A 25,726-nucleotide genomic window follows, 5' to 3' on the forward strand; every position below is an offset into this window, starting at 1 on the left:
AAACATAATAAACTGAAGCTGGATGAATCTGAATGAAGATAGTGAGATAGGGAAGATGAATGAAGATAGTGAGGAGCTTGGAGGTTAATTCCTATAAAAATTGGTTACAGGAACTATGTTTAGCCTAAAGAAAAGAAGTCTAGGGGAGTGTCAGCTCTTTGAGGTAGGCCAGGTCAGGAAACAAACTCCACAAGGACTGCTGGAACTCTACTTCGTTGTTGCAGGATATAACAACAGAATCTTGAAAGCCTGACAGAGTTTCTCTCTCCCCCCACTCTTATACCAAAGAGGATCAAGGCATGGCAATCTTCAGCTTCCTCACTTCCTCCTCCCTTTCAAGGCTAAACTGGTGTTTACCTAATAGATGTTGAATACCTTCTTCAAGGCCACCACTTTTCCCATTAGACTCAGTTTGCTCCTCCCGTGCAAAAAAGAAAAAAAAAAACACTGGCAAAGTGCTATGAGAATCAAACTGATGCCCCCTACACTTGTGTGACAACTCTCCAAGGTCACCAGACAAGTCTTGCCACCCTGAGTCAGACAGAGCTGGGGAGTCCACCCCTCCCTTCTTGTTGCATTGGGGCCTGCACTGAACAGTCTATCATGGCAGAAAGCATCTTCATCTTGGAATTCATTGTCTATTGATAGTGGAGATGGGCTTGTGCAGGAATTCCAGAAGAAACTGGTGTATGAGTTGTGGGGCATGGTTATCTGTTGCACTTTCCCATGATCTCTTTGATCCAGGGTAGCCCTTCTAGGGAATCAGATACTCCAAACACCTCCTGTGTCTAGAATCAGGACGTATTCTACTTCATACTCTTCTTCCCCATCTACCAGCACACAAGGGGGAGGAACAGCTTTAGAATGTAAGGGCAGGGGGGCTCCTCACAAACAAGCAAAATCTGATGGAAGACTGGATGAATTTTCATAGAAGCAAGCAAACAAAAGGCCACAAGATTTGCTAGTATCAGCCCCACTAGGTAGATCAGACTAAGAAATCAACTCCATGGGAAGGAGAAAACTACTTTTATTGGCTATAACAGAATCTTGCAAGTCTGATTATGCTATTCCTCCTCCTCCTCCTCCAGATTAGGGAAGTGTCTCTCTGAGCCTCCTCCAAATATTATCTATTTGTATTGGACTTTAAATATGTTTTACATCAGATCCAGAAGTTCTGGAGACCAATGTGGGAGTGGCAATCATAGATTTCCTGAAAGACATACCTATGGAGGAGTGTACTGAGCTGCTATAGGCCAACTCTGCAAGAGGTAACAGTTCAGTCCAGTTGTCCTGAGAAATTTAACACATGAAGTACTATTCTAATATTTGATTCACTCTGTTTATCCATTAGAGGCCAGATGACAGGAGGATGAGAAATGCATCTTAATGTCTATTAGCTGGAAGAGGGCCTTTCAAAACTCAGACGTAAATTGAGAGCCAGATCACATGATTTTATTATTCTGTTGAATGTAAAAATGGGGTCTATAAAAAGTTGTGCAGTCTCCTGAGCTGATGCAATGAAAATGAGCCATTTTGGTAAACAAATCCAGTACTACAAAAATGCTCACGTAAACCTTAACAGGAGGAAGGTCAGTCGTAACATCTGGTGAAACAAAACTCCACAGTCCCAATGTGGAGGTAGGGGCTGAAATAAATGGCTGGCTTTCTAGAAACCATGCTTCCCTGGTGACACATATAACAAGAAGCAACATCCTTAACATCTGCTCTTACCCATGGCCTCCAGAACTCTGTGAGTACCCAATCAAAGTTTTAAACACTCCCCCATGCCCATTAATTCTATTGTCATGGCAGAGTTGCAATATCAAGAATATATAAAGGGCTGCTGTGAAACAACTGTCTATCATTCATAGAGAAGGGTGAGGAATCAGTCAATGGGGCTCCCTGCCCCCAATCTCCCTGGAGGGTCTCTTCTCCTGAGGAGAGGCGAAATTGCTTGGCTACAGGATTGGGGTAAGGAAGAATAAGCATGGAAGGTCATATTCAGATTTATGTAATAAAACATCTGGTATTCTGTTGTGAATCAAGGTGACATAAAAACTGAAACAGTAGAAAAATTGTGTCCCACTCATCTGATGAAGTGTGAGAGTTTGTGCCTTTTGCAGGTGTTGCAAATTCTTGTGCTCTGTGCTTGCCTGTACTGGATGGTTTGCCCCCTGTAAGGAATATTTCCATTGCTGGAAATCTGCTTTCATCACAAGCAAAACTTTATTGAAAATGTCTAATTTCTTTCAGCTGGGAGAAATAATCTCACACACAGCACACACACAGATCTTTCCCCTTCTTTCATTGCCTGAAGGAGAACAGTGCCTAATGCCACACTGGAAGCATCTGTCTGCAGTACAAAAGCACCAGACTGGTCTGGATGTTTGAACAGCTGTGAAGGGAAAAGGATTTTTGAATCCTGAAATGCTGCTGGCACTTGGGTAAATCATTTGAATTTATGTCCTTTCTTTAGGAGTTATGACAAAGGTCTTGTGTGCTCTGCAAAATTAGGCATGAACTTTCTATAAAAATTTGCAAATTCCAGAAAATACTGGACATCCTTCACATTTCTAGGTGCTTGTCATGAGAGTATACTATACTTTTCCAGGATCCATTTGTATTCATACTATAGAGATTTGATAATATCTCTATATAATTATAAAATAATATAATTAAAATATATTATAAAATAATATAATCCGTCTTGTCAGATAAAATTTGTTCCACATCTGTCATTCCATCAACATATTTTAGACACAGTCTATCCATAGAAGTAGACATCATTACTGACAGTGTTGACATTGTAGTTACTAACTTCTGGCTCCATTCTTCAAAGATCTCCTTTAATATTTCTGATTTTATAACATTTTGTGTCATTTTGTAAGTCACAGTATTAAGTGACATCAAGAACTGGTTTGTATTTTTTCTTCTGCTTAAAATCTTTAGTCCCCTCTAGTCTCCAGTTTCTAAAATCATCACTTATCTTTTGTTATGACTTGCAATAACCAGAATAGCCAAAATAAATCTGTTGAGAAGCTGTTATTTTTTATAGTTAATTCCAAAATCTTACAGTAAAAGTCAATATTCCAAATTTATCCAGACCCTTAATCCATTTATAACTTCCACATCTGATATCAAAGGCAGTTAAAATATGTACTTCTCAAGCCCTACTTCATGAAAATGTGTGTTTTGAAGGCAGTCCAGTAGGTCTGAAGTAAGAGGCAGTAGGTAGTGATCTCTAATGGTCAAACTGTTTAGGAGTCAATAGCCATGAAGAGTCCTTGAGGAATTATCCTTCTTGAACAATAAAAATCAGGATGCAGACACTGGAGGTTTAAAAGGGTGAATGAAACCCTTCAGATTATTTACCAGGAACTCCTTCAATGTAGCTAACTTTTGAGTAAACCTAGGATATTGCCTCTTACCTGGGATTTGAACTCCTAGCTTCAAGTTGATGATAAGGTCATACACTTAATGAGGAGGCAACTTCCTACTCCCCTAAAACATCAGCAAACTCTGTATGCTTTTTTGGCAAGGAATGGGATTCAAGTGGGACAGGGAGAAGCATTAGAGTGGGAAGCTTACAAATGGTACTGTTGACATCTTTGAGCTGGGAAAAAAGTTACTTGCTCCCAGTGAGCCTCTGGGTTTGTAGCCAATCAATGCCTATACAGTGGGAATATATAAGGAAGCTGTAAAATAGAGTGGCAAGAATTCTGTAAAATCAGCCAAGTCTATTATGAGCTGATTGTATTGCAACATACTGTAATGTATTTCAGAACCTGAGGTTGAATGAAGAGTAACAGGGATAATAAGATGCACTTGCTTGTTGCCAGCTGCCTGAGTTCTTCTTAATTGCCTGAGGGTCCCTCTGAACCACTCTGATCTTTTCAGATTATTTGCCTTTCTTAAGAGGTAGAGACTTTAAGCTGTACCACAGAGTTCAACCCAATGATCAGCACCAAGAACAAACAAACTGAATAGCTTGAGTCACATACAGATCTGAAAGCAATGAATATGGCCTCTGAGCTGCCCAGAGTCCCCTGATCGGAGGAGATGGGTGGGGACAAATTGAATAAAATAAAATAAAATTTGTTGAAATTTTAACTTTAATGTGAGTTAAGTATTGTTGGCATCTATTGCTGTCCAGCCAGCCAAGGAGAAAATAGAGATGATGTTTTTCAAAAGCAAATTGGAATACCTTTCAAAGAGCCACAAAGTAGTAATGATGGGGAACTTTAATTACGCTGACATCTGTTAGAATACAAACTCTGCAAACATGGTTCTTTCTGTTTACTTTGAATGACTTTAAATCACCAGGCCACATGAACTGCATGCTTCTTTCACCAAGCAGAGGTTGAATTTGACGTCCCTTCCAATTTTAAGATTCTAATAAGACATTATTCAATACCAAGGAACTATTCATATTAACTATACTTAGTTTAAATATACTTAAATCAAGTTTAATTTTAATTTAGCCCCTTCCTAATTTTTTGAAATATAGTGCTTGAATTATCACTCGAGGACACATGCAATAATTGGTATGAAAAAGGTTTATGGGCACCAATTTAGGCCAGGCAGCTCAGGATTTTAAAAGGTCAGCATCTTATATTAGATCTCATACATAAACAAGAAGTCTTAGTATATGAGTCACTGCCCATAGTTATCTATAGACAAAAATATGTGTTCTGTACATATAATTAATAACCACATGTAGATAATCGTCACAACAAAAAACATCAGATTTCAGAACAAACCAGAATTCAAGTTCAATTAACAGGAGTATCAGCAAACATTTTGGTATAGGCTTAGAAAACATTACATTTCTCAGGAGCGTTCTCCAACTAAAGGAGAGTGGAAATTGGCCACTCTATCATTTTTAAAAATTGTGTAAGGGTGCTCTCATGTAAGGAAAAGGCACAAACATGGATACCTGGCATGTCGATCTTACTCAGGCCTGTTTAGATACAAATACCAATAGGCAAATCCATCAAATATTTACACACTGAAATAAGACATGGGTTTGGGATCACGTGCTTCCCTGCTGTTTTCTATCCTCAAGGCTAGAAATCTCTAAAACCTGATATTGTAACAGATGGCACACTACTTCAAATTCATTTCCAAAAAGAGGATTCAGAGTACCTAGTACCTATGTGGTATCTGTCTGCAACTCTTTAAAACAGCTGCAACTTTACCCAGAATTGTGTATGGGGATAGGAAAAAATGCAGTTTCTTTAAAGAACAACAAATGGGTGCTATGTTTGTACCTCTCTTCCACATATTCTAAAACTCCTTTCTGGGACTGGAAACTGAAACACTGTACAATGCTGACTGTAATATTTAGCAAAGTATAACAATCAGCTACATTAATCTTGCAAGAGAATAAGTAAGGATTATTATGTCCTCCACAAAAGCTTCATTTTTTAATTTGAGAACAATTTTACTGCACATTGTAGAAATAACTGTTTCTACGATTGCCTACTGTGGCTGTATTAGATACCACAGTAATGCTAAAATGCAAAGCACATTATCCGATCTATATGGCCAATCAATAAACATAACACAGAGTCACCAAAGGTGTTAGCTTTAATACCAGATTCTTGCTGTCCTGCTTGTGAATGGTTACAATTCTACTCTCTCCAGAACCTTCTTGGCTTGCTTGCTTAATACTGACATCTATAATATCAGGAAAATCGCAGTAGCTTTGTATGTCCTGCAAAAAAAAAAAAAGATGTTGCTTTGCAAGATAATCATTTCAAGTATTTAAATCAAGATTTAAATCAACTCAAAGGATGCAATTTTAACTTAATGCTTATAGATCTGACCTGGCAAATATTGCCAAACTAGAGGGCCTACTAGTAATAAATATGTCATGATTGTTTCTCTGACGATAACTGAGGTCTTTAGGACAGGAGGTCATCCCTTCCCTACCTGCTTCCTCATAACCTCTTCAGCCCAGTAGAACTAGGAATTGGAACACCTCAAACAGCAATATGATCAAAACAATTTAATAAATATTGGAAAGATTTCCAAAGCTCGACAACTAGAAGGAATCCATCTGCCAACATTCTGAATAAACTGCTGAAAGATTACTCCACCCTCAAGCAGCAACTGCAAATTGTGGTGAAACAAAGCTGGATTGCAGCTTTATTTCCAAACATGTCTGTTTTGTAGTTATATAAGGAAAGTCTTATGAAATATGAAGTTGTAGCATTACTGTTGAGATAAAATTAAAGGGAAATTTAAATACCAATACCACAGTGAGAAGTTGAAAATGCCATTTTGTGTTTTACAGTCATTTCTATTGCTAAACCAGTTTTCTCTGTAATGATAATACTGGTGACCTTAAGTAGTCTGGGTTTGCGATCCTTCTGGTTCTAAGCAAAAATTAAGAGGAATTACATGTGCATTAGTGTGCACAGGCCTATATGAATATTAAGAAGCAAGATATAGCTGGAACTTAATAGGATTAATCAAGTTCCTGCACCTCTGTGAACTAGGTGCCCACCAAGACTTACAAAGCCTTGAACCTCCCATCCTGCCTGTTAATTAGCTTCTGAGGATTCTTTCCTATACTACGTAATTTGTAAGAGCTAGTTTCTTAATTACCATACAGTGTTATTTCTAATTAGTTACTGTACATTGTAACGGCAAGGTAAAATCATTCTGGCATCCAGTGACATCTTAGTAGGTTCTACTGAAATAAGCATGAAAGAATATGATCAAAGATTACCTCTTCTGTAAGTGTTTCACTGACTTTTTGTTTTCCTCTGGAACACTGTATACCACCATTTCCATTTATAATAATAGTTGCAAAAGATTCTGCACCTGAAGATTCTCTTCCAGGATCCTTCACTTCAAATACTTCTGAGTAAAAGGCAGACTGGAGGGTTTCCAAATTAATGAGATACTTCAGTTTCAGATTTCTGGCAGTTGCTTTGCACTGGCTGAACTGCTGAATAAATTTCCGGAACCTGTACCTTATTCTTTTTCGTGTCAAAATGTGATAATCTTGGATTTTTTCTCTGATACATTTTGGCAAGAACATTTTGTAGCTGTGAATACAAAGCTACCAAATGAGTAACAAACATCACTAAGAGCAATTCAAAGGCAGTTATTTTTCTACAGAAGACCCGCAAACAAACCTAAAATCATTTTCCTTAGAATTATCAGAAAAAATCAAGAAGCTAATGCACTTATAAATCAGCATTTATATCACCAAACTTTCTATCTACAGCCAACAGAACTAAGGACTTAAGGAAAAGAAGAGGCGAGGCATGGCATGGCATGGCGAGGCATGGCATGGCATGGCGAGGCATGGCATGGCAATGCATTGAACTATACACAAAAAACAATTCAAGACTCTTACATTTGGCTGCATATTGCCCTCCGATGAAATGAAGCACACTGCAGCTCCTTCAAATCTGTCAATATCTGTTATCTACAATCCAATGTAGTATAATGGAAAATATGTACATCTTAGGACTGTGGAGATGAAACTGCTAGCACCCCATAGGCCAGTCATATCTTTCAGAGTTGTACATACTGTACTGAGCGCTTTGGGGAAAAGTAGAGCAGTGGGTGTGTATGTGTGTATGTTTTAAAATTGGTTTAAATTTTAATTTTCAATGTGTGAACAAAATGGAGCCCCCCCCTCCTCCTTCCTCCTGCATTTCTCTCTGAGGACCAAAGGACCCTCTGAAACAGATGACTGTGTGGTAATGGGATGGGGCGGGGGGGGGGGGCAAAAGGAAGAAAGAATTAACATTTCTGCTTGCACAAGTAGTTTTGGGCTTCTGCCAACAACAGATCTGAAAACCTCAACTACCGGTTGTGAAAAACAGTTAATATGTTCAGAAGCAGTTATTGCTGTAAACCTAATGAATGTCTAACCTATGCATTCTCAGATGGTTGTTTTTGTTAAAGAAAGTAGAAAATCATGACAGAAAGGGAGCAGAAGGGAACTGCCCTTTATACAACTGTTTTTCTCATCATCCCTTTAACTTTACCCTCATCTCTAGCAGAGGCATTCACCTCTTCCACCTAATACCAGTACTTAGATCTGAACTGCAGTGTTCTATCTAGATTGCATACTATAGCAAAAAGTTGCCCTCAGAGAATTTTTTTTACATATACTGTGTATGTGTTTGATGTGCCATTTCAAAAAATAATTACCTTACAGAATTGTAAATGGCTAATGGAGTTTGGTCCTTTTCTTTGGCCATTCTCATCATATCAAGGACGGCCATTCCAAGACATTCTTCCTGTGTTTCATGAGTAACAGCCATCTTTACCCATCCATGGACAAAATCTTCTCGCCACTGAATCAAAAAGAAGAGCAAGACCCCAGGATGAGTGTTTCACTGTGGGTTTATTTTTACTGTAACTTGACAAATCTTCCATAAGAATCAGTCCAAATCACACAATTCAGCAGTGTTTTGATGCTGCTCCCAATTTTGTTATTTCTGAAGAGTATAACTCCCAAGTATTTTTAGATAAGCAATACAGACATAATCAATCTGTGGAATTATCCATGCCTGAAAGATGCCATTCACGTGTAAAAATACAGGGGGAAGGACACAAAATTAAGTACCTACAGACCCATATAATGAGTTAACAATTTTTACCTGAGCAAATAGGTAAGACATGACAATATCATCAAGGACAGGACTCTCTGCACCTCGAGAAACGCCATACCGGTATGCTCGTATATTGCTACTGCAATACCAATGTGGGAAATAAAATCTGTATGGAAACAGTTTGTCACATATTAAAGTTTTTACTGCCAAATTCTCACAGAATAGACCCACTATGTTACTAAAGTCTACATGAGATAAAATTAGGGTTTTGAGTAGGTATGTTGTTCTGTCAGTCAATTAAAATGGTTTTATTTTTTTAATTGTTACTTTTAAATTTCAGAAAGTAAGTTTCATAAATTAAGCTATTACAAAACTCAAGGGAAGATCATTCACACAATTTTAACATAATTGGTTTTTCATTAAACCAAGCAATAATTTAATAAATGACAAATTAGTTTTCAATTTGAAATAAGATGCCTATCTTCCCTTAAACTGGCATTTAGCTACTAAACTTCATCAATTGACAAATAACTGTCAATAAATTGTCACTCAAATAAGGACTGTGCTAATTAATGGGGGGGGGGGAAATCTGATCCAGAGTGTAGTCTCTCTGTAAAGAATTGAAATTATACATAAAAAGGCGAATAAAAGAGCTTACAAAAAATATACAAAGTTAAAAAGAGAGAGAGAGCATACTCAACCCACCAACCACCCCCAGGTCTGCACAGAAGTTTGAATGAACTTCTGGTATGGAAGAAAGTAGGAACATCTAAGAATATGGCTTGCGAGAGAGAAGGCAGAAGCAGTTCTCTAGAGAAAGATATTGGACACAGTACAACTGCTGATGTGTATCAATGTAAATCCTAGATTCCTGCAGGGCTGAAGAACAGAGCTTCCTCACTACTGCCAGTGCTATCAGGTTACATTATGAAGCTGTGAAGAAAAGGTAAATCGGTTTCCATATAAGCTATCTCATAAGAAATGAAATAACCTGATTTATGTGTGTGATCCAAGACTAATCATCATGTGGGCACTGGTCTTTATGATGTGGGACTGCCCAGTAAAAACTCTTCTAGTCTGAAGCAACTACTTACGTTAACTCACAATTATTTTTCAGATCTGGATATAACTGCAGAGTGACTTTTCAGTCAGCACTTTGCTTGCTCAGAGGCTATTTCTACAATGATGGAAATCCTAATATACTAAAGAACTGCCCTTTTTGGCAATGCACAAGTAAATGATGTGTTAGAAAAAAAAATAACCCCCTAAGGGACATTTTTCTCACCTTCTGTATTTCATACTTCTTCTACCACAGCTTGAATTACAGTTTGGTATAATTTAATGTTCTAGACCAGTGTTTCTTAAAGTGTGGTCCTAGGACTCCTGGGGGTCCTCCAAGACCCCCTTAGGTGTCTGCAAAATCAAAATTATTTCCCAACTTATGTTGAAAAATAATACAATATTAAAATCCCATCAAACAATCAAATGCTTCAATTATAATTTTTAATACTGTAAATATAACTCATACAAACAAAAGCTCTTTTGGGGTCCTCCATATTTTTAAAAATGGGAAGGGATCCTGAGAGAAAAAGTTTAAGAAACACTGTTCTTGACATATCACATATAACTTTCCTTTTTCCTTTTTCATCCCATTTGCCCTCCCCAACTGCTAACCTAATCATGAGATACAAGAAGCTGCTACAGCCAAATGGAAGTTGCAGTTCAGTTGTTAAGACTGCCTGTAGCTACAGGTAGTTCTCGCTTACGAACAGTAATTGGGACCAGCAACTCCACTGCTAAGTGTATGTGAGGGCGATCTGGCTGTGACATCTGTCACCCCATTGATCACCAGGGTTGATTCGGCTGATCTGGCTGGCTAGGCGGGTGTCCCCTTCCTCCCTCACCACTCCATGTGCATCCTTCCCAAAGCTGCATGCTCAGTGGAAGAGGACAACCATCCCAGATAGAAGGAGTGTACCGATCTTCGGTCAAGGGTATATGATAGCTGCGCTTCCCTGCTAGAACCTCCAAACAAGCTCAAGGTCCATTTGTAGGAGAACGTAGGGTAGTCAAGCTTCCAAGACTCCATTGCTAAGTGACACAGTTGTAAGGCGCAATGTCATGTGACCACACCAACTTACAACAGCATTTCCTGCAGTCTCAGTTGCAGTCCCAGTCAAATCCTGCACGGTCGCAGCGTTCTGTGGACACATGATCACCATTTGCGGCCTCCTGCCAGCTTCCCCACTAACTTTACTTGTTGGAAGTTGGCAGTGAAGGTCACAAATGGCAGTCACGTGACTGAAAGATGCTGCAACATCATAATTGCGAGCTGGTCACCAAGTGCCCAAATCATGACCACATGACCATGGAGACACTGTGACGGCCACATCTATGAAGACCTGTCACAAGTACCCCTTGTTCAGTGCCACTGTAACTTCAAACAGTCGCTGAACAAGTGGATGTTAAATGAGGATTACCTGTATGCTCTTTTTATTGTTTAGGTGAATCTAGAGCCATGTAAGGGGCCAAAAAATATTATCAGCCCATGAGGCATGCATGTTGCAGGGTACTTAAAGAAGGGAGCCCGACTGCGGAAGGAACTGCACGTCTCCCTCTATGAACTCTGAGGCTCCAGGGCAGAGGCAGAGGAGGGTGACATTAAGTATATCCAAACATTTTACTCCTGAGTAAAAAACAATCACAAAAGGTAGCAAGTGGGATCCTCCTATGACCTTCAACTAAATAAAAGGCTTGCACCAGGCCCTGACTCACATGTGTCAGTATGCTTAACCCAACTCTTAAAATGTTTCAAGTTGGGTGAAATTAAGTTCCCAAGGTTTTACAGAATCTTAATCAGCCACGCTTCCCTAAAAACTCTGAATGCTCAGAATAGTAAGGGGCTAAAAAGAATATTGAACTTTCTTTGTATGAAACACACTTTCTATGCCCATATATTAAAATCTCAGATTAAAGAAACCATTAACTGACACTGTGATACTCTGATTAAAGTTCCTTCTTTACATATGACTGAAAAAAGCCCTTTAAAATAACATAAGAATAAAATCAAATGCTGACTCAAACCTTCTCCAGAAACACTAGCTTTGTTTTCAGGAACAAAATACTGCAATCTCACCCAAAACAGAGTCCCGTATACTCCCAATTAAAACTGCAATTAGTATTACCTTATTCGGTAGAGTACAGTGACAGTAGCTGATCCATCTATTTGGAAGGTGTAATTTGGAGGATACCAACTTCGGTCAATCTCATTCATTAGAGCAAACATGTTGTGGTACACAGGCAAGATCCCTGGTAAAGCAAAAGAGAAAGAAGGGCCTTACTTAACGATAGTAATTGGGACCGAATTTCCATTGCTAAGTGATGCAGCTGTAAAGTGCAATGTCACATGACCACTCTGCTTAGTGACAGAAATTCTGACACTTCCGGTTGCCATCATTAAGTGATTCACCACAGGTTGTTAAGCGAGGACATCACGTGACTGCCATTTGTGACCTCCTACCGGATTCCCCATTGACTTTGCTTGTAGGAAGCTGGCAAAGAAGGTAGCAAATGGTGATCATGTGACCGTGGGATGCTGTGACCAATATAAGTATGCGGTATCATGAGTACTGATGGTGAGCAGGAGAGGGCCCCTATTCAGGGGGAAAAACGCATGTGTAGTTTAGAGGCTTTGAACTTTCCTTCAAAGAAACTCAGAGCAGACCCGCCTTCAGTTTTGGGTTTATCTGTGTGGGTTTCCCACGGTCTTTCAGTTTGGCAGGATTTTCTGTCTACTAGAGTAGTTCAATAAACAGTAGAGACCAAGATACCGTCTCAGCATGGTTCTTCGCTCTAAAATAGGACAGACGACCAGTCATAAGTACCACTCATTCAGCACAGTCATAAGTTTGAATGATTGCTGAACACATGGTCATTAAATGAGGACCACCTGTAAAGTCTTTTACAGAAAGACCTGTAGTCTTTTACAGAACTTGTAACTAAGAGATGGTTAACTGGCAGCACCCACAAGGTTTCACACTTTCTTTGGATTTTAAATCTCAAAAGACTATCAAGAAAAAATAAAAAGCTAATATCTACATAGAAAGCATTATATTTCAGTAATCCTTTTCAGCAAGTTTAAAATAATGTTATACCAATACAATAGATGTAAACAAACATTACAGAGAAAGGGCTGGGGCAGGCTTTCCCTTCATCAGCAATCACCCCCTTCACCATTGGCTTTGATTTCACAAGTTATATATTCACATGCTAAAAATAGACAAGATAAAGTAAATGGAAACTGTTATGGTGTCTCTCTGCAAAGAAAAGGCTCTTTGGCCCAGTAGATGCTCAGCAGAATGGGAGTGGATTTCCAGTAATTTTAAAGTCAACACATGCACATGCATGCATGCACACTTACACAGAGAATCCATGCCACACCAACCTGTTCCAGAAAGTTAGGGAATCCTAGTAATAGCATGGGCCACTTCAAAGCAAGCAAGAAAATTACAAAAACCACCTTCCTCCTTGTATTAGGAAGTTTTGGTATATATAATTAGAGAACAAATTGTTTTAAAAAATTCAACATTTTTACTTGTGAATATACAGTGCATTGTTTTGAATGGCTTTATTCCTTTAAACCTAATTGCTCAAATTATTAACAATGGCAAATGAACACCTTGAAAATTAAATATCCCTTTTAGAAAGAATATATGTACTGTATTTATACAGTCACATTAAAATTGTTTCTACTTTTTTTTGCACCTGCAAGATTTTCCCCTCAAAAACCTATCATTGTGAAAAACACAAAAGAATGAACTAGACTGATCTTGTCTTTAAGGGAAAGTATGATATTGAACTGAGAAACTGAGGGTTGAAATGTCAATCCTGTAGACAGATCAAGACCTGTCAATCTGCCATCTTAAATTCAGAGATAGCTATATTTTATTCTTCCAATTTGCATTTCCTTTTGAAATACTTTCAACTAGAAAGCTAGGTTCTAATGCTAGCGTAATAACTTGAAATAATAAAACAATCTGAGGAAGCCCTTGAATTCATCTGCAGATCCTCCTGTCCATTCTATCTGAAGGCTCTAGAATCCAGATGAGGTCATCTACTCTGAGGATCAAAAGACTTTTCCAGACACAACCATACATTGCGATGGAGATATGCATCTGTTTGCACATTTTAACTGCAAGCAGCTTTGGAAACCAGTCCTAGCTGATGCATGGATATAATTAATTCATGATAAATAAACATTATTTATGAATGTACCTTCCCATTCCTTGCAAAGGAGCCAAAGTAGCTAAAAATTATGCGAAGATATCAGAAGTATTGATACAGAGGCAGGTAGTATGCACTTATTTAGATATTTTTCCATTGTTCTGCTCTTTCACTGCCTCAGTATTCCTCTAGGATAGTTCACCATCTTGTCTAACAGTTTTAACTTCCAAGGGTATGGAATAATGGAAAGGGACTAATCCTACATTTTACTGAAGAGCTGGTAAGTGGGTGCAAAATGTTCTGAGCTTAAAACATTCTAACTTCAAAACAGATGTTTCCTTCGTGTTCTGAGCAAAAGTCAAAATATGTGTGTTCTGAGAGTTTTGTCTCAAGCTCTGCACACCCACAATATAGCTACCTTGTTTTGCTCAAGAATAAGTGCTTTGCTGTTAATCGGAAGCACAGACTACATACTGCTGCCAGCAGTTTGCAGGATAGTTTCATGATGCTAAGCAAGTGCTTTAGTGTCCTCATGTGAAAATACATTCAGTACTCCTTTCCCTATTGATGCAGGCATGAATCCTCAAGCTTTAAGTGCTGCTGGACTACACAGCCCTTGGGCTTGCAGGATACCTGCTTTGGAAGAGCTGGGTTGACTTTTGGGTCCCTGGGTTGCTACCACCAGAGCTACGAACCCCCGTTCAAGACAGGCATCTTCATCTCCTGACCCGCCCAACAGCCTCTGGATTTCTAACAAAAGAATGAGCTAACTAGGTGAGCAGTCAGCACAGCTACCTTCTCCATCTGTGCTGGAAGAAGAGCTCCTCCCTCACCCAACATGACTGATGCTGCTGCAAGAACAATTATCTTGAAAATTATATGCCCATGTGTCACCACTGCTGCACAAGCTGTAAGGTCAGCTAGTTTCCAAGTGCAATCCAAGGTGCTGGTTATTACCCATGAAGTAGGCTGACCATACGTCCCGTTTTGAACGGGACAGTCCCATTTTTTTAACCTTTCCAGACCATCCCGTTGTTTTAATATAAATGTCCATTTTGTTCCGTTTTCTTAAAAACCTTACTTAAAAATTTGAAAGTTCCTGAGAACCTGTCAGAATGCAGTCTGACTTTGAGTGGAAGGAGGAGGAGCTCAGCAGAAACGGTGGGAAAAAAGCTGCAGAGCTCAACCCAGCGGGAAACCTAAAAAGAAAAAAAACAGGATCAGCTGATAGGGGGTGATCAAAGGAAGAGCGGATTGGCTCCTGCCTTGAAACAGCGGGAAGAAAAGAACGTAAAAGCACAGCCAGAGGAGGAACGGCTTGTCGGGGACAACCGTTCACTAGACTCTCCAGCCCAGCCTTGCCTCTCGCAAATAAAGGAATCTGAAGATTCCCAGCCCGAGAAAACCGGAGAAGTTCCTGCCTGCCGATCCAGCCTGTCGCCCAGCTCTGCCCCATTCCGCCAACCCAATGTCCCGTTTTTGTCTCAAGGAAATACGGTCAGCTTACCATGAAGCCTTGTATGGCACAGGGTTGGATAGCTGAGGGACAGCTTGTCTCCAATTGTTTTTGCCTGCCCAGCAGGTTCCAGCAGAATGGGGGCGCTCCAGGTCCCCTCTATTAAACATTGTCATATTGCAGGACAGAGGAAACATGTCTTCTCTGTTGCAACCCCCACTCTTTGGAACAGCATCCCCCCACAGATAAGGACTATGCCCTCTCTCCTAGGCTTCCAGAAAGTTCATAAAACCTGGCTTTGGTCCCCGGCCTGGAGTTAAGGTATTATTGTATTTCTGGAGCCCTGGTTTTGTTTTGTTTTGTTTGATTTGGGTTGCTTTTAAGATCATTTTAGTCCAGGCTGTCTGTGCAGTTTTATGTTTTATCTCTTTTTATGGATTTTTTTGGTTTTGTATGCCGCCCAGAGTCCATTAGAGCTGGGGCAGCTGGCTGCCTCCAGCTCCCTTTCCTCCTCCATCTCCACCTTAATCCTCCCTCTGACGCTATTTTTACAAGTTGTGGTTTTGGGGAGTAGGTTGTAGTTGTTGTTTTTTAAACAGGGTAGAGTTAGAGTGTATAACAAAGCAAAGCCAAAAAACTTACTACTAAATGGAATGGGAGAAACAGGGTGAAGTGCCTGAGGCTGGCAGACCACTCAGTATCAGCAGAGCTCCAACCACAGTCCTGTCCAGCCACAGTCATTCACAACCTCCCAATCCTCTCTTTCTCCAGCACTAGAGCAGAATCTACAGTAGCTCTTTGCAACTGCACTATGTGCTTAAGTAAGCTCTGCTTTGACCAAGCACTCCACGTACTGTATCAAGCCACAGCCCTAGTGCATGGAACAGCAGAGAATACTCAAATGCTTGAAATGACTGAGCTGTGGGTAGGCACAGCATCAGACTTTATATGAGACGTGATGGTGGGTTTGCAAGATCAGCCCTTCAGCATATGGACAATTTTGCTTCCAGTGGCTGCTTATCTCCAACTATAAATCCCCTTAAGTACCACCTTCAGGAAGCAGGAAGAGCCTTTCCCATATCAGTGATATAAGGAGGTGGTTCTGGGACTACTGTGTACACTATACCCTATCACAGGCATGCAGTTCACTATAGATATTTGGTCCAATCAAAAAGGAGCATGCATATCTTACCTGTCTCACAGCTATTGGTGAGGGTCAATCATAATATCTATCCTGTGCACATTTATACAGTTTAGACTTATGTTTCCAGATGCGCATATCACATTTCAATCTCTACAATTATTTCAAAACCTAAACAGAGAACAAATCTACTTCTTATTCTTCAGTGCTTTTAAAAACTTACTCTTCTCTCTTAGCTGCTTTCTGCATTTCAAGCTAAATTTTTACTGTTCTAGAAGCAAAATGCTACTCAGTTATATGTGAGCAGAGACCATGTTTATATTTATAAATTTTGCATTTATATTTATAATATATTTAATAATAATTAAAATAATACAATAATTTATAATCTTTAATAATAATTTAAACATTTAGGTACTGAATTCAAGTTACATATTTTGGGTTTTTCCCTTATGCAAGAATTCTGCATATCAATTGTTTTTCTAGACATAGGCTAGCATGTTGTTGTTCACCAGATGTTTTATCTAATCATTAGATATCAGTCCCATGGTATCACAATTCTAACATAAATGTAATTATTTCTTCCTATCTATTAAGAAGTGAAAGCTAACAGATCTTGAAGTAGTGAACCGTAGGAACCACCATGTTGCGTAAGAAGTGTTTGGTATTCAGATGCTTAAACAAATCAGGTAATGGATATTAAAAGAAAAACATGAAATGAATTAATATATTCTGGGCAACTAATGCCAAAAATTAATCAGCAGTGTTTTGGGATAATATCAAAACAGAGAAAGTCTGAAAAAGCTATGAGCTAAGATGTCAAATGTGAGATGTGAAGAGCTGCAGGGCTGTGTTAACTTGAAAGTATAATATTTTCATTTCAATTAGCGCACTGAGATACGGAGGTTTAAGCAGGATATTTTGAGTTACCTTGGAATATGTATACTTAAGCTTTTTCAGGGTATATTTAAATGATTGGACTGTTTATGAATAAACGTTTATGAATCCAAATATAGGGGACAGCAGATATTACCAAGAACATAATATTTAAACACAGTATTAATGTAACCCAATTATGGGACAGTTTCGTTAGAGAGGTGTGCAAAGCCTTTTGAGTGCTGGACTATTTTGGAAGTGTTTTAAGCTCAAAATACTTCCACAATGATCTAAACAACCTATTTTCTACTCAGACTAACAGTTTCAAACTTGAAATGGAATTATTATTTTAAACTCAAAACATGTTTTGCCTACCTGTACTTCTATAGTACTGGTTTGTTATCAGTAATGCAGCCAAGCAATGGAACAAGGTTTGTTTTTTGTTTTTTACAAGAAGAAAACGCTAACAGGTTTTATTTCAGTATTTCAATTCTCGCATTCTGCTTTATAATAATATAAAAAAGGAGAAATTCAATGTACTGTATACTATAATAACTGTTAAAATGATAACTGAATTATGATCCATCAAAAACATTTAGGTGCACATTTTGCTATAGTTAGTTAATTGGAAGTTAAACGTTTCCAGAATACTAAATTACAAAGAGGGGACACTATAGTAAAACCATCACGACACGACTTAAGCAAAAAGCCACGTCAGGTTTTTCTTTTCTCATCTTCACCTCTTCAATATGCAGATGATACCCAGTTACACATCTCAACCCCAGACTGACCAGGCAATGCTGTCAAGATCTTATCCAAGTGTCTTGAGGCCATGGAGGACTAGATGGGGAGGAATGGGCTTAAACTCAACCCTGGCAAGATTGGGTAGCTATGAGTTTTTGGACTCTCCTAGGGCCAGTAATGTGTCACCTTTAGTTTCTTTGGGACTGGTGCTCACTTTGGAGGCCTTCTTGGACTCACAGTTCCTGCCCAAGAAGCAGGTGGAAGTTGTGGCTAAGAAGACTTTTGCAGAAATCCATCTTGTGCAGCAATTGTGCCCTTCCCTTGAATGTGAGGCCCTTCAGACAGTCACTCCCACTTTGATCACCTAACACATGAGCAGCCTACTTGGGAATGCCCTTGAAAACCACTTGGAAGCTGTAACTGATCCAGAATGTAGTGGCATAGGCAATGTTGGGTATATCTCCTCAGGCCCACGTAACAGCTTTGCTCCATGAGCTGCACTGGTTACCAATGAAATTCAAATACTAGTTACTACCAATAAGCCCTTTGTGACATAGGGCCTGTTATCTAAAAGACCATCTGTTTTCCACGGCTTCTGCCTGGGCTGTACAATCAGCTAGAGTTGGCATGCTCCAGGTCCCATCCACCTGATGGAACCTAGGAAACATATCTTCTGTGTCAAAGCATCTGTCTTCTGGAACACCATCCCCTCCTTGAACTATACTGCCCTCCGCCCCCAAGCCATGGTCAAAACTGCTCTGAAAACCTGGCTGTTTCTCCAGGGCGAGAGTGGGTAATGAGTCCTGCATGGCTGATTGTCTTTTAATGGCTGTTTTTCTTCCAGCTTTATTGGGTGGGGGGTTGTATTGTATTATATTACTGTTTTTACTGTATGTTGCCTAGAGTTGGGTGGCCTTATAAATTATTTAATATTTAATAAATTAATTATAAATTATTAAATAATTTTATATTCATAGGCATGAATATTAAATAATAATTTTTAGCATTTCATTGTTTATTTTTTTCTGGATCATTCTATTCTTTTTAAATTAAAATCCATCATAGCCCTGTGAAACTTGATCTATGAGAAGAAGGTCGACCAGCATGACTAGATCAAATTTCATGAGAACCACTTCAGATTTGGCTGAGGTATCAAGATTAAAAAACCTTGCTCTTATGTTGTTATTTGGTAATTTTTTCCCCCCATTTTGGAGAAATTTACCTTATTTGATTTCTGCCAGCCACACAATTCTGAAAAAGAGCAGAATGCTAACTACTACTAATAAAAAAGAAAGCCACAAATACTAATTTTTTACTAATCCTGGGATTTTCTAATAACATACTCACTGGATTCAATATATATTATCTGTAGCTATGCAACCTGCCCCTCTCCTCCAGTATATGTACTCTGCAGAAATTTTAATATGGAACCAAGTATCAGTTCAGAAGCAGAAAAGCATTCTGGTGCTAAGATTATGTATCTGGGATGAAAACCAAGTCAGACAGAGGATAAAGATACATCTGTGACCTTTAGCATTCTTGCCATCACATAGCTCAAAGCCAAATAGTTTCACTTACTGCTTTCTGTAGCAACTGCCAAAGTTAGCAAATCTTGCTTTTCCAATGCAAACAATGCTATCTTGTTAGTTTTTTTTAGTTTAGTCAGTTACCTGCTGGCAAAATGGTGAGTCCCGGCCCCTCCATTAAAACAAACAAACAAACAAAAAGAGGAAGGTACTCTTGTTCACTTAAAACACATTATGAATACAATTCAACTTGAAAAATTAGCCCTATGCAAGCATTTCTAGGCATCTGCCTGCAGTATTTTACAATTTAAAATTTGGAGTGTAGGTGGGCATAGATATATGAATTCTGTCCTCTAGCTCTCATCAGCTTTTAAGGAGGTGAACAGAAAAGGTTACATAAAACAGTAAGAAAGCTGGATAAGCTGGGATTGCAAATGCATTAAACATATTCACTTGTAGAATATGCAAATACATTGTGCAGAGAATATGCAAATACATTGTGCAGGAATACTGGGGGCTAGGCTTACCTGCACCCCTTCTCTATATTTTATTTCTCTACAGGTGGAAATCAGACCTATCGTCATACCCCTATTGCTCTTCTTCTGCAAGGAAAACACACTGCAGGACAAAAGCAAGGATATTTTTGAACTCGGTATTGTGACTGAACTGTGGATAAATCAGAAACCAAATTCTTCCACTGACTATGCCAGAGAAGGAGAGAGACAGGGGAAATAGGAGTCTTTGGGAGTCAGGTGGCATACAAACTGAAGAGAAAGAGAGAAAGAAAATAAATACAAAATTTGTCCAAACAAGACTAATATGATGAGTGACTGTTACACATTGAAAAGAGAGGGTCCATTCCAGGAGTTGAATAGATCATGGTCCAGAGAAAGCACAAAACAAACCAAAAATGCAATTTTCTTCCTTGCTAAATCCAAACAAAGGAAGACAATATATTTGTACTAATAAAAATATGCTCTTACCGCAAGCCTTACAGGCAGCAACACAGATTTCTTCAGCAACATACTCTCCAGCTGGAAACTCTAGATAGTCACCTTCTGTCTTTCCTGGGGAATTATAAAGGTAAATTCGAAACAGTTGCTCTGTCTGCCTGGAAATGGTAGGATTTCCAACAATGCCACCATTTTGGTGAATAGTAGAGGATATTGTTCCTTCCATATCTGTCACTGTAAGTAAGGCCATGATAACTTTACATTCTGTTCAGCACATCTGCCTGCAAGAAATTAAGATGAACATTTGTAAAAAGAGTATCTAGAATATTTTGCATTACTTAGGAATGTCAGAGAAGATGCAATTTGATCCCACTGAATTTAGACTGAATAGATGAAACATTTAAAAGATTCTATAAGATTTAAACTGATGATCTAAGGGGGAGCTTACTTTAATGCCTTTTAACCTATGCCAAAAACTATGCTTTATTTTAAAAATGTAAGACCTAAAACAGAACTTATAAAAACTAATTCTATTCAAACTGAACCATGCTCACAACCATTTAATAACTTGTTTTAAAATATAGCTAGAAGACAGTAAAGATTATCATTTTCAGCATGCAGAAAGAAGGTCCACTGAAAGCTTTAGTTATTAACATGAATTCAATCCTTGGTTAACAATGGTAATTGGGACTGGGAACTCCATTGCTAAGTGACACAGCTGTGAAGCACAGCATCATGTGACCATACAGACTTACAACAGCAGTTCCAGATGCAGATGAATTCTGCGTGGCTGTTAGGTGTGATGTCACGTGATTGCCATTTGCAGCCTCCTGCCAGCTTCCCATTAACTTTGTCAGAAATAGGCAGTGAAGGTCACAAATGGCGATCACATGACAGGACACTGCAACAGACGCAACTATGAGGATTGGCCAGCTGGAAAGTAATTTTTGAATGGCATTAATGTTGGGAAATCAGAGTTAGTTAAAATTCTAAGATGGATCACTGCAGGTCATACATGTTAACAGTTAAAAAGGGAAACTCTAACTTTTATTTCCTGACTAAAGGAAAAGATGTCCCCGGTTTAAATCAACTTTTTGCTTAACTTCTTCAAAAATAAAACTACTGGAACAGTAAAGACAGGAAACCAATCTCAAAACTTCTGAAATGTTGTTCTATAGCCTCTATGTGTATACATTATTTGTGCGCATGCATGCACACACACACAGAGAGTCACGCCCCTGAAGTTTTCAAGGCTGGAAAAATCTTGTGCATTTGGTTGCCAAAATACATAAACAATCATCCAATAAAATATTTTTCTCCTATTTCCTTTCTTCTTCCCATGAAGTACAACCAAATTAGCCTTTTCAAGAAAATGGCCACCCTTCTTTTTAAACAAATTGTGCTAATTTGTAGGAAAAGGCTAAATAAGCCTCTAAGCATACAGCCTTGTACAGTATTACAACAATATCTTTAAAAAGATGGTTAAACCAAGGTCCTAAGGAGAATTTGTCTTAAATATTTGGATTTAGTTTATGGGGGGATAAAAGCATTCCAAAGATTAATACGTTCTCTCTTTGAAACTTTAAGCATTTACAATATTTGATGATACAGTTTTATAGGGTCACTAGGGTAATGTCTGGCAAATAATGCTTCCTATAGTAGAGAACCAACTTCTCAAAAGACTAAATCCAGCAAAACGTAAAGAGATCACTACTGAATTTCTAAAATCCAACCATACTTATCTTCAACACCAAAGTCCGTCTGCAGCACCAAAATCAAAGCAAAGCAAATCAAGACCAGATAGGACTTTGGGGACTGAAGCCTTATTATGCTTGAGAGGAAGGGGGCTGGGATTTGCTGCACCAGGACTCCTGAATGACTGTGGTTATTGCTCCAACCCCTGCAGAAATACAGGTAGTCCTTGCTTAACAATCACAATTGAGACCGGAATTTTGGTTGCTAAGCAAAGCGGTCATTAAGCGAATCTGACCCAATTTTACCACCTTTTTTTTGCAGCAGCCATTAAGCGAATCATGTGATTGTGCAGCAAATCACACGGTTCCCCATTGATTTTGCTTGCCAGAAGCTGGCCGGGAAGGTTGAAAATGGCAATCATGTGACCACAGGATGCTGTGATGGTCATAAATGCAAACTGATTGCCAAGCACCCAAATCGTGATCATGTGACCACAGGGACACTGTGACAGTCATGTGAGCATCAGCTGTAAGTCGGTTTTTTCAGCACTGTCGTAAGTCTGATCCGCCATTAAACGAATGGTCATTAAGTGAGGACGACCTTATTAAGCAACATTGACAAACGCATAAGCCAAAGACAAAAATCTGGCACCCTAACAAGAGAATAATACAAGGTCATTTCAACCTTCAAAGCAATAGCAGAGTGATGTAAAAATTACAGATTGAGCTAATGCAAAGATGGGCTACTCCATGGGCCTTGGATACTTTCTCAGAGTCTTCATTCAGCCCTGCAGCATAGAATCAATGATTTGTCGATTACTGGACAGCTGATTAGGAAGATTAGTTCTGTAGAGGCGGAAAAAATAATTTTATTGGAAAAAGCCTCATTTTTTGCTCCCCTTACTAAATAATCTAGTTTTCTGCCACCATTTGCAGCAATGAAGCTTCCCCTTTCATCACAACACCCTTGAAAACACTGCTAACAGGAGGAAACCTTGTTTCTGGCATCCCAATAAAGATAAATAGCTTCCTGCTGCTGTTAGCAGTAGGAACTAGTTATACTGAGCAACATGACTGGGAAGAAAGGAAAAATATGGTTTCCCTCCCAGCTATGGGCATCAAGATCACTGTGAACAAGAGAGAGCAATGGGATTCTCCCTTCCAGCCATTTCTCTGCCAAGAGGGTGATGGTGATGCACTCAACTGACAATTGATGTGGCCTCATGTGAACATGTGGGGGGGGGGATCCTGCCTTTTATTCCCCAGTACTAAAGCATTTTATTCCATTCTGTTTTAATTTTCTTAATTTTCCTTTTGAAATTGGAGACCTAATAATAATGGGGCGGGAGCCTGCACAGATTAAGCAATTCAATACCTTCTTGATATGCACTTTATGACATGATCCAAAGTTCACACCATAATAAACGTGACTGCTTTTAAAGCGCCACAAGATATTTGCTGCAAGAGATCCCTTCAATATTGTAAAACACACTTCTATTGTAGCAGCTGCAAAATACAGTCTTGCAGTTTGTGTACCTGATAGCTTTTACATGACAAATAAGGAGCTGAAAGGCAGCTGGTCCCCTTACATAGAACGGTTACATGAAAATCTTTTCTATCTGACCCTGGAACAAACTGATATCTCTTATTAGCTTTAGTTATATACACTGAATTATCTAGAGTATAAGGATTCAGAAAGGGATAAATAGGTAGGCTCCTGCAGAAATATATGCATTTCTTAAAGATTAACGCTTTATCACAGTCTAGTTAATAAGCTACAGTATGTACATTTGATATTAAGGAGATATTTTGGATCTCATAGCCAACATGCAAATCATAGCAGTCCTGACTGAGATAGGATTTTTGATTATATTTTTAGCTCCAGAATGCCTCAGCCCCAAATAAGCAAGGCTCTTTAATCTTGCACAACTACAGACTGATACCGATTTCTGTCCTAGGTAAGATTCTAGAGAAGAAAAAAAAACTGTCCAATTCTTCACCCTCGACAGACCAGGATCACATTAATACATTTTCTAATTTTATTCTTCATGAACTTACTTAATAATATTTTTAAAATGCAAGGGGCCTCAATGATAGAAGCCAGCATCTGAGATACTATGACTGGACACAATGGAAAAATATGTCAGGAAGACAGTCCAGGAAAAAAATAAAGTTGGCAGACCATGAACTATATTTAGAAATAGCATCCTGTAGAGCAGTGCTTTGTGGAAGTTTTAGACTTCCACATCTCCTTATATAACTGGACACTGAAGTGATCAAATGACTCCTGAGATAAAGATAGTATCAGCGTTATTAAACATAGCTGCAAATTGAGAAGAAAAAGGGTTAGATTACTGCCCACTGTTAACAATTTGTACTTTTACTTTTAGAAAATAATGTATTTTAAGTGAGACAAACCTTTAGATCAGGTGTCCTAATTTTACTCATGCATGTCAAAAACACTACTGGGTGTTTTTCAAGTATCCACAATAGAAATTCCTTCTTGTGTAAGAGTAAAGGGTGAGCAGGTTTCTAAGGTTCAGGGGCACTACTCTGCCTGCAGACCCTCTGAAGAGCCACAAGAGGTCATCTGGTGATGTGGTGATATCCCTGGAATGAAAATATTTGATGGGCTTTAATGGTGGGAATAGGAGCAGCATCTACGAGGCAGGCTGTTCTCTGTCTCACTCCAATCTTCAAAAATGAATTGAAATTACAACACTGAACTTTGGCAGCAATAAAGAGATTGTAAAGGAGGAAAGTGGGGGATTATTTTGACTCCTTGAGACCTTCCACTCTTATTCCACTCTATCCTTAATTTTGAAAAAAAATTAGAATGCCAAAATTCAGCAGCATGATTTTAGAAGGTTACAAGAGAGCCAGTTTGGTGTAGTGGTTAAAGCCTCAGGCTAGAAACAAGGAGATCTTAAGTTCTAGTCCTGCCTTAGACATGAAGCCAGCTGGGTGACCTCAGGCCAGTCACTCTCTCTTAGCTTTAGGAAGAGGGCAATGGCAAGCATACATACATACTTACAGGTAGTCCTCACTTAACAACCATTCATTTAGCAATTGTTTGGAGTTACAACAGCGCTAAAAAACCAACTTGCTACCGTTCCTCACACTTACGACAGTTGCAGCATCCTCACAGTCACATGATCATGATTCAGGCACTTGGCAACTGTCGTGCATTTATGACGGTTGCAGCTTCCCGTGGACACATGATACCATTTTCTACCTTCCTAGCCGGCTTCTGATAAGCAAAAGCCATTAGGGAATCGCGTGATTTGCTTGACCATGTGATTCGCTTAATGACCACAGTGATTCGCTTAATGACCATCACAAAAATGGTCATAAAAATCAGGTCCCAATTCACTTAACAACCGCATTGCTTAGGGACCTAAATTCTGGTCCCAACTGTGGTAGTTAAGCGAGGACTACCTGTACATAGTTTTTAGAAATCTCTGATAACATATGCCGAAAAAAGGCAACTCAAAAAGAGGTATTTCAGACATACTAAGCATAGTTATAAAG

The 25,726-nt window shown here is 38.9% G+C and overlaps 1 protein-coding gene across 3 annotated transcripts in view; it reads right to left on the minus strand.

Annotated features, from left to right (window-relative positions):
- Nucleotides 1–25,726, minus strand: part of JAK2 (Janus kinase 2) — a 93,645-nt gene that overhangs the window by 35,708 nt on the left and 32,211 nt on the right. For all 3 annotated transcript variants that reach the window (XM_063295075.1, XM_063295076.1, XM_063295077.1), the window contains 6 exons: nt 20,532–20,782; nt 11,768–11,891; nt 8,631–8,748; nt 8,179–8,324; nt 6,737–7,058; nt 5,597–5,716 (listed from right to left, as the gene is read on the minus strand). In XM_063295075.1, coding sequence (XP_063151145.1) covers nt 5,597–5,716; nt 6,737–7,058; nt 8,179–8,324; nt 8,631–8,748; nt 11,768–11,891; nt 20,532–20,751 — 1,050 coding nt within the window. In that variant the 5' untranslated portion in view covers nt 20,752–20,782. The remainder of the gene's footprint in view (nt 1–5,596; nt 5,717–6,736; nt 7,059–8,178; nt 8,325–8,630; nt 8,749–11,767; nt 11,892–20,531; nt 20,783–25,726) is intronic.

This window comes from Candoia aspera, chromosome 2 (assembly GCF_035149785.1).
Source record: "Candoia aspera isolate rCanAsp1 chromosome 2, rCanAsp1.hap2, whole genome shotgun sequence".
Classification (NCBI taxonomy): Eukaryota; Metazoa; Chordata; class Lepidosauria; order Squamata; family Boidae; genus Candoia; species Candoia aspera.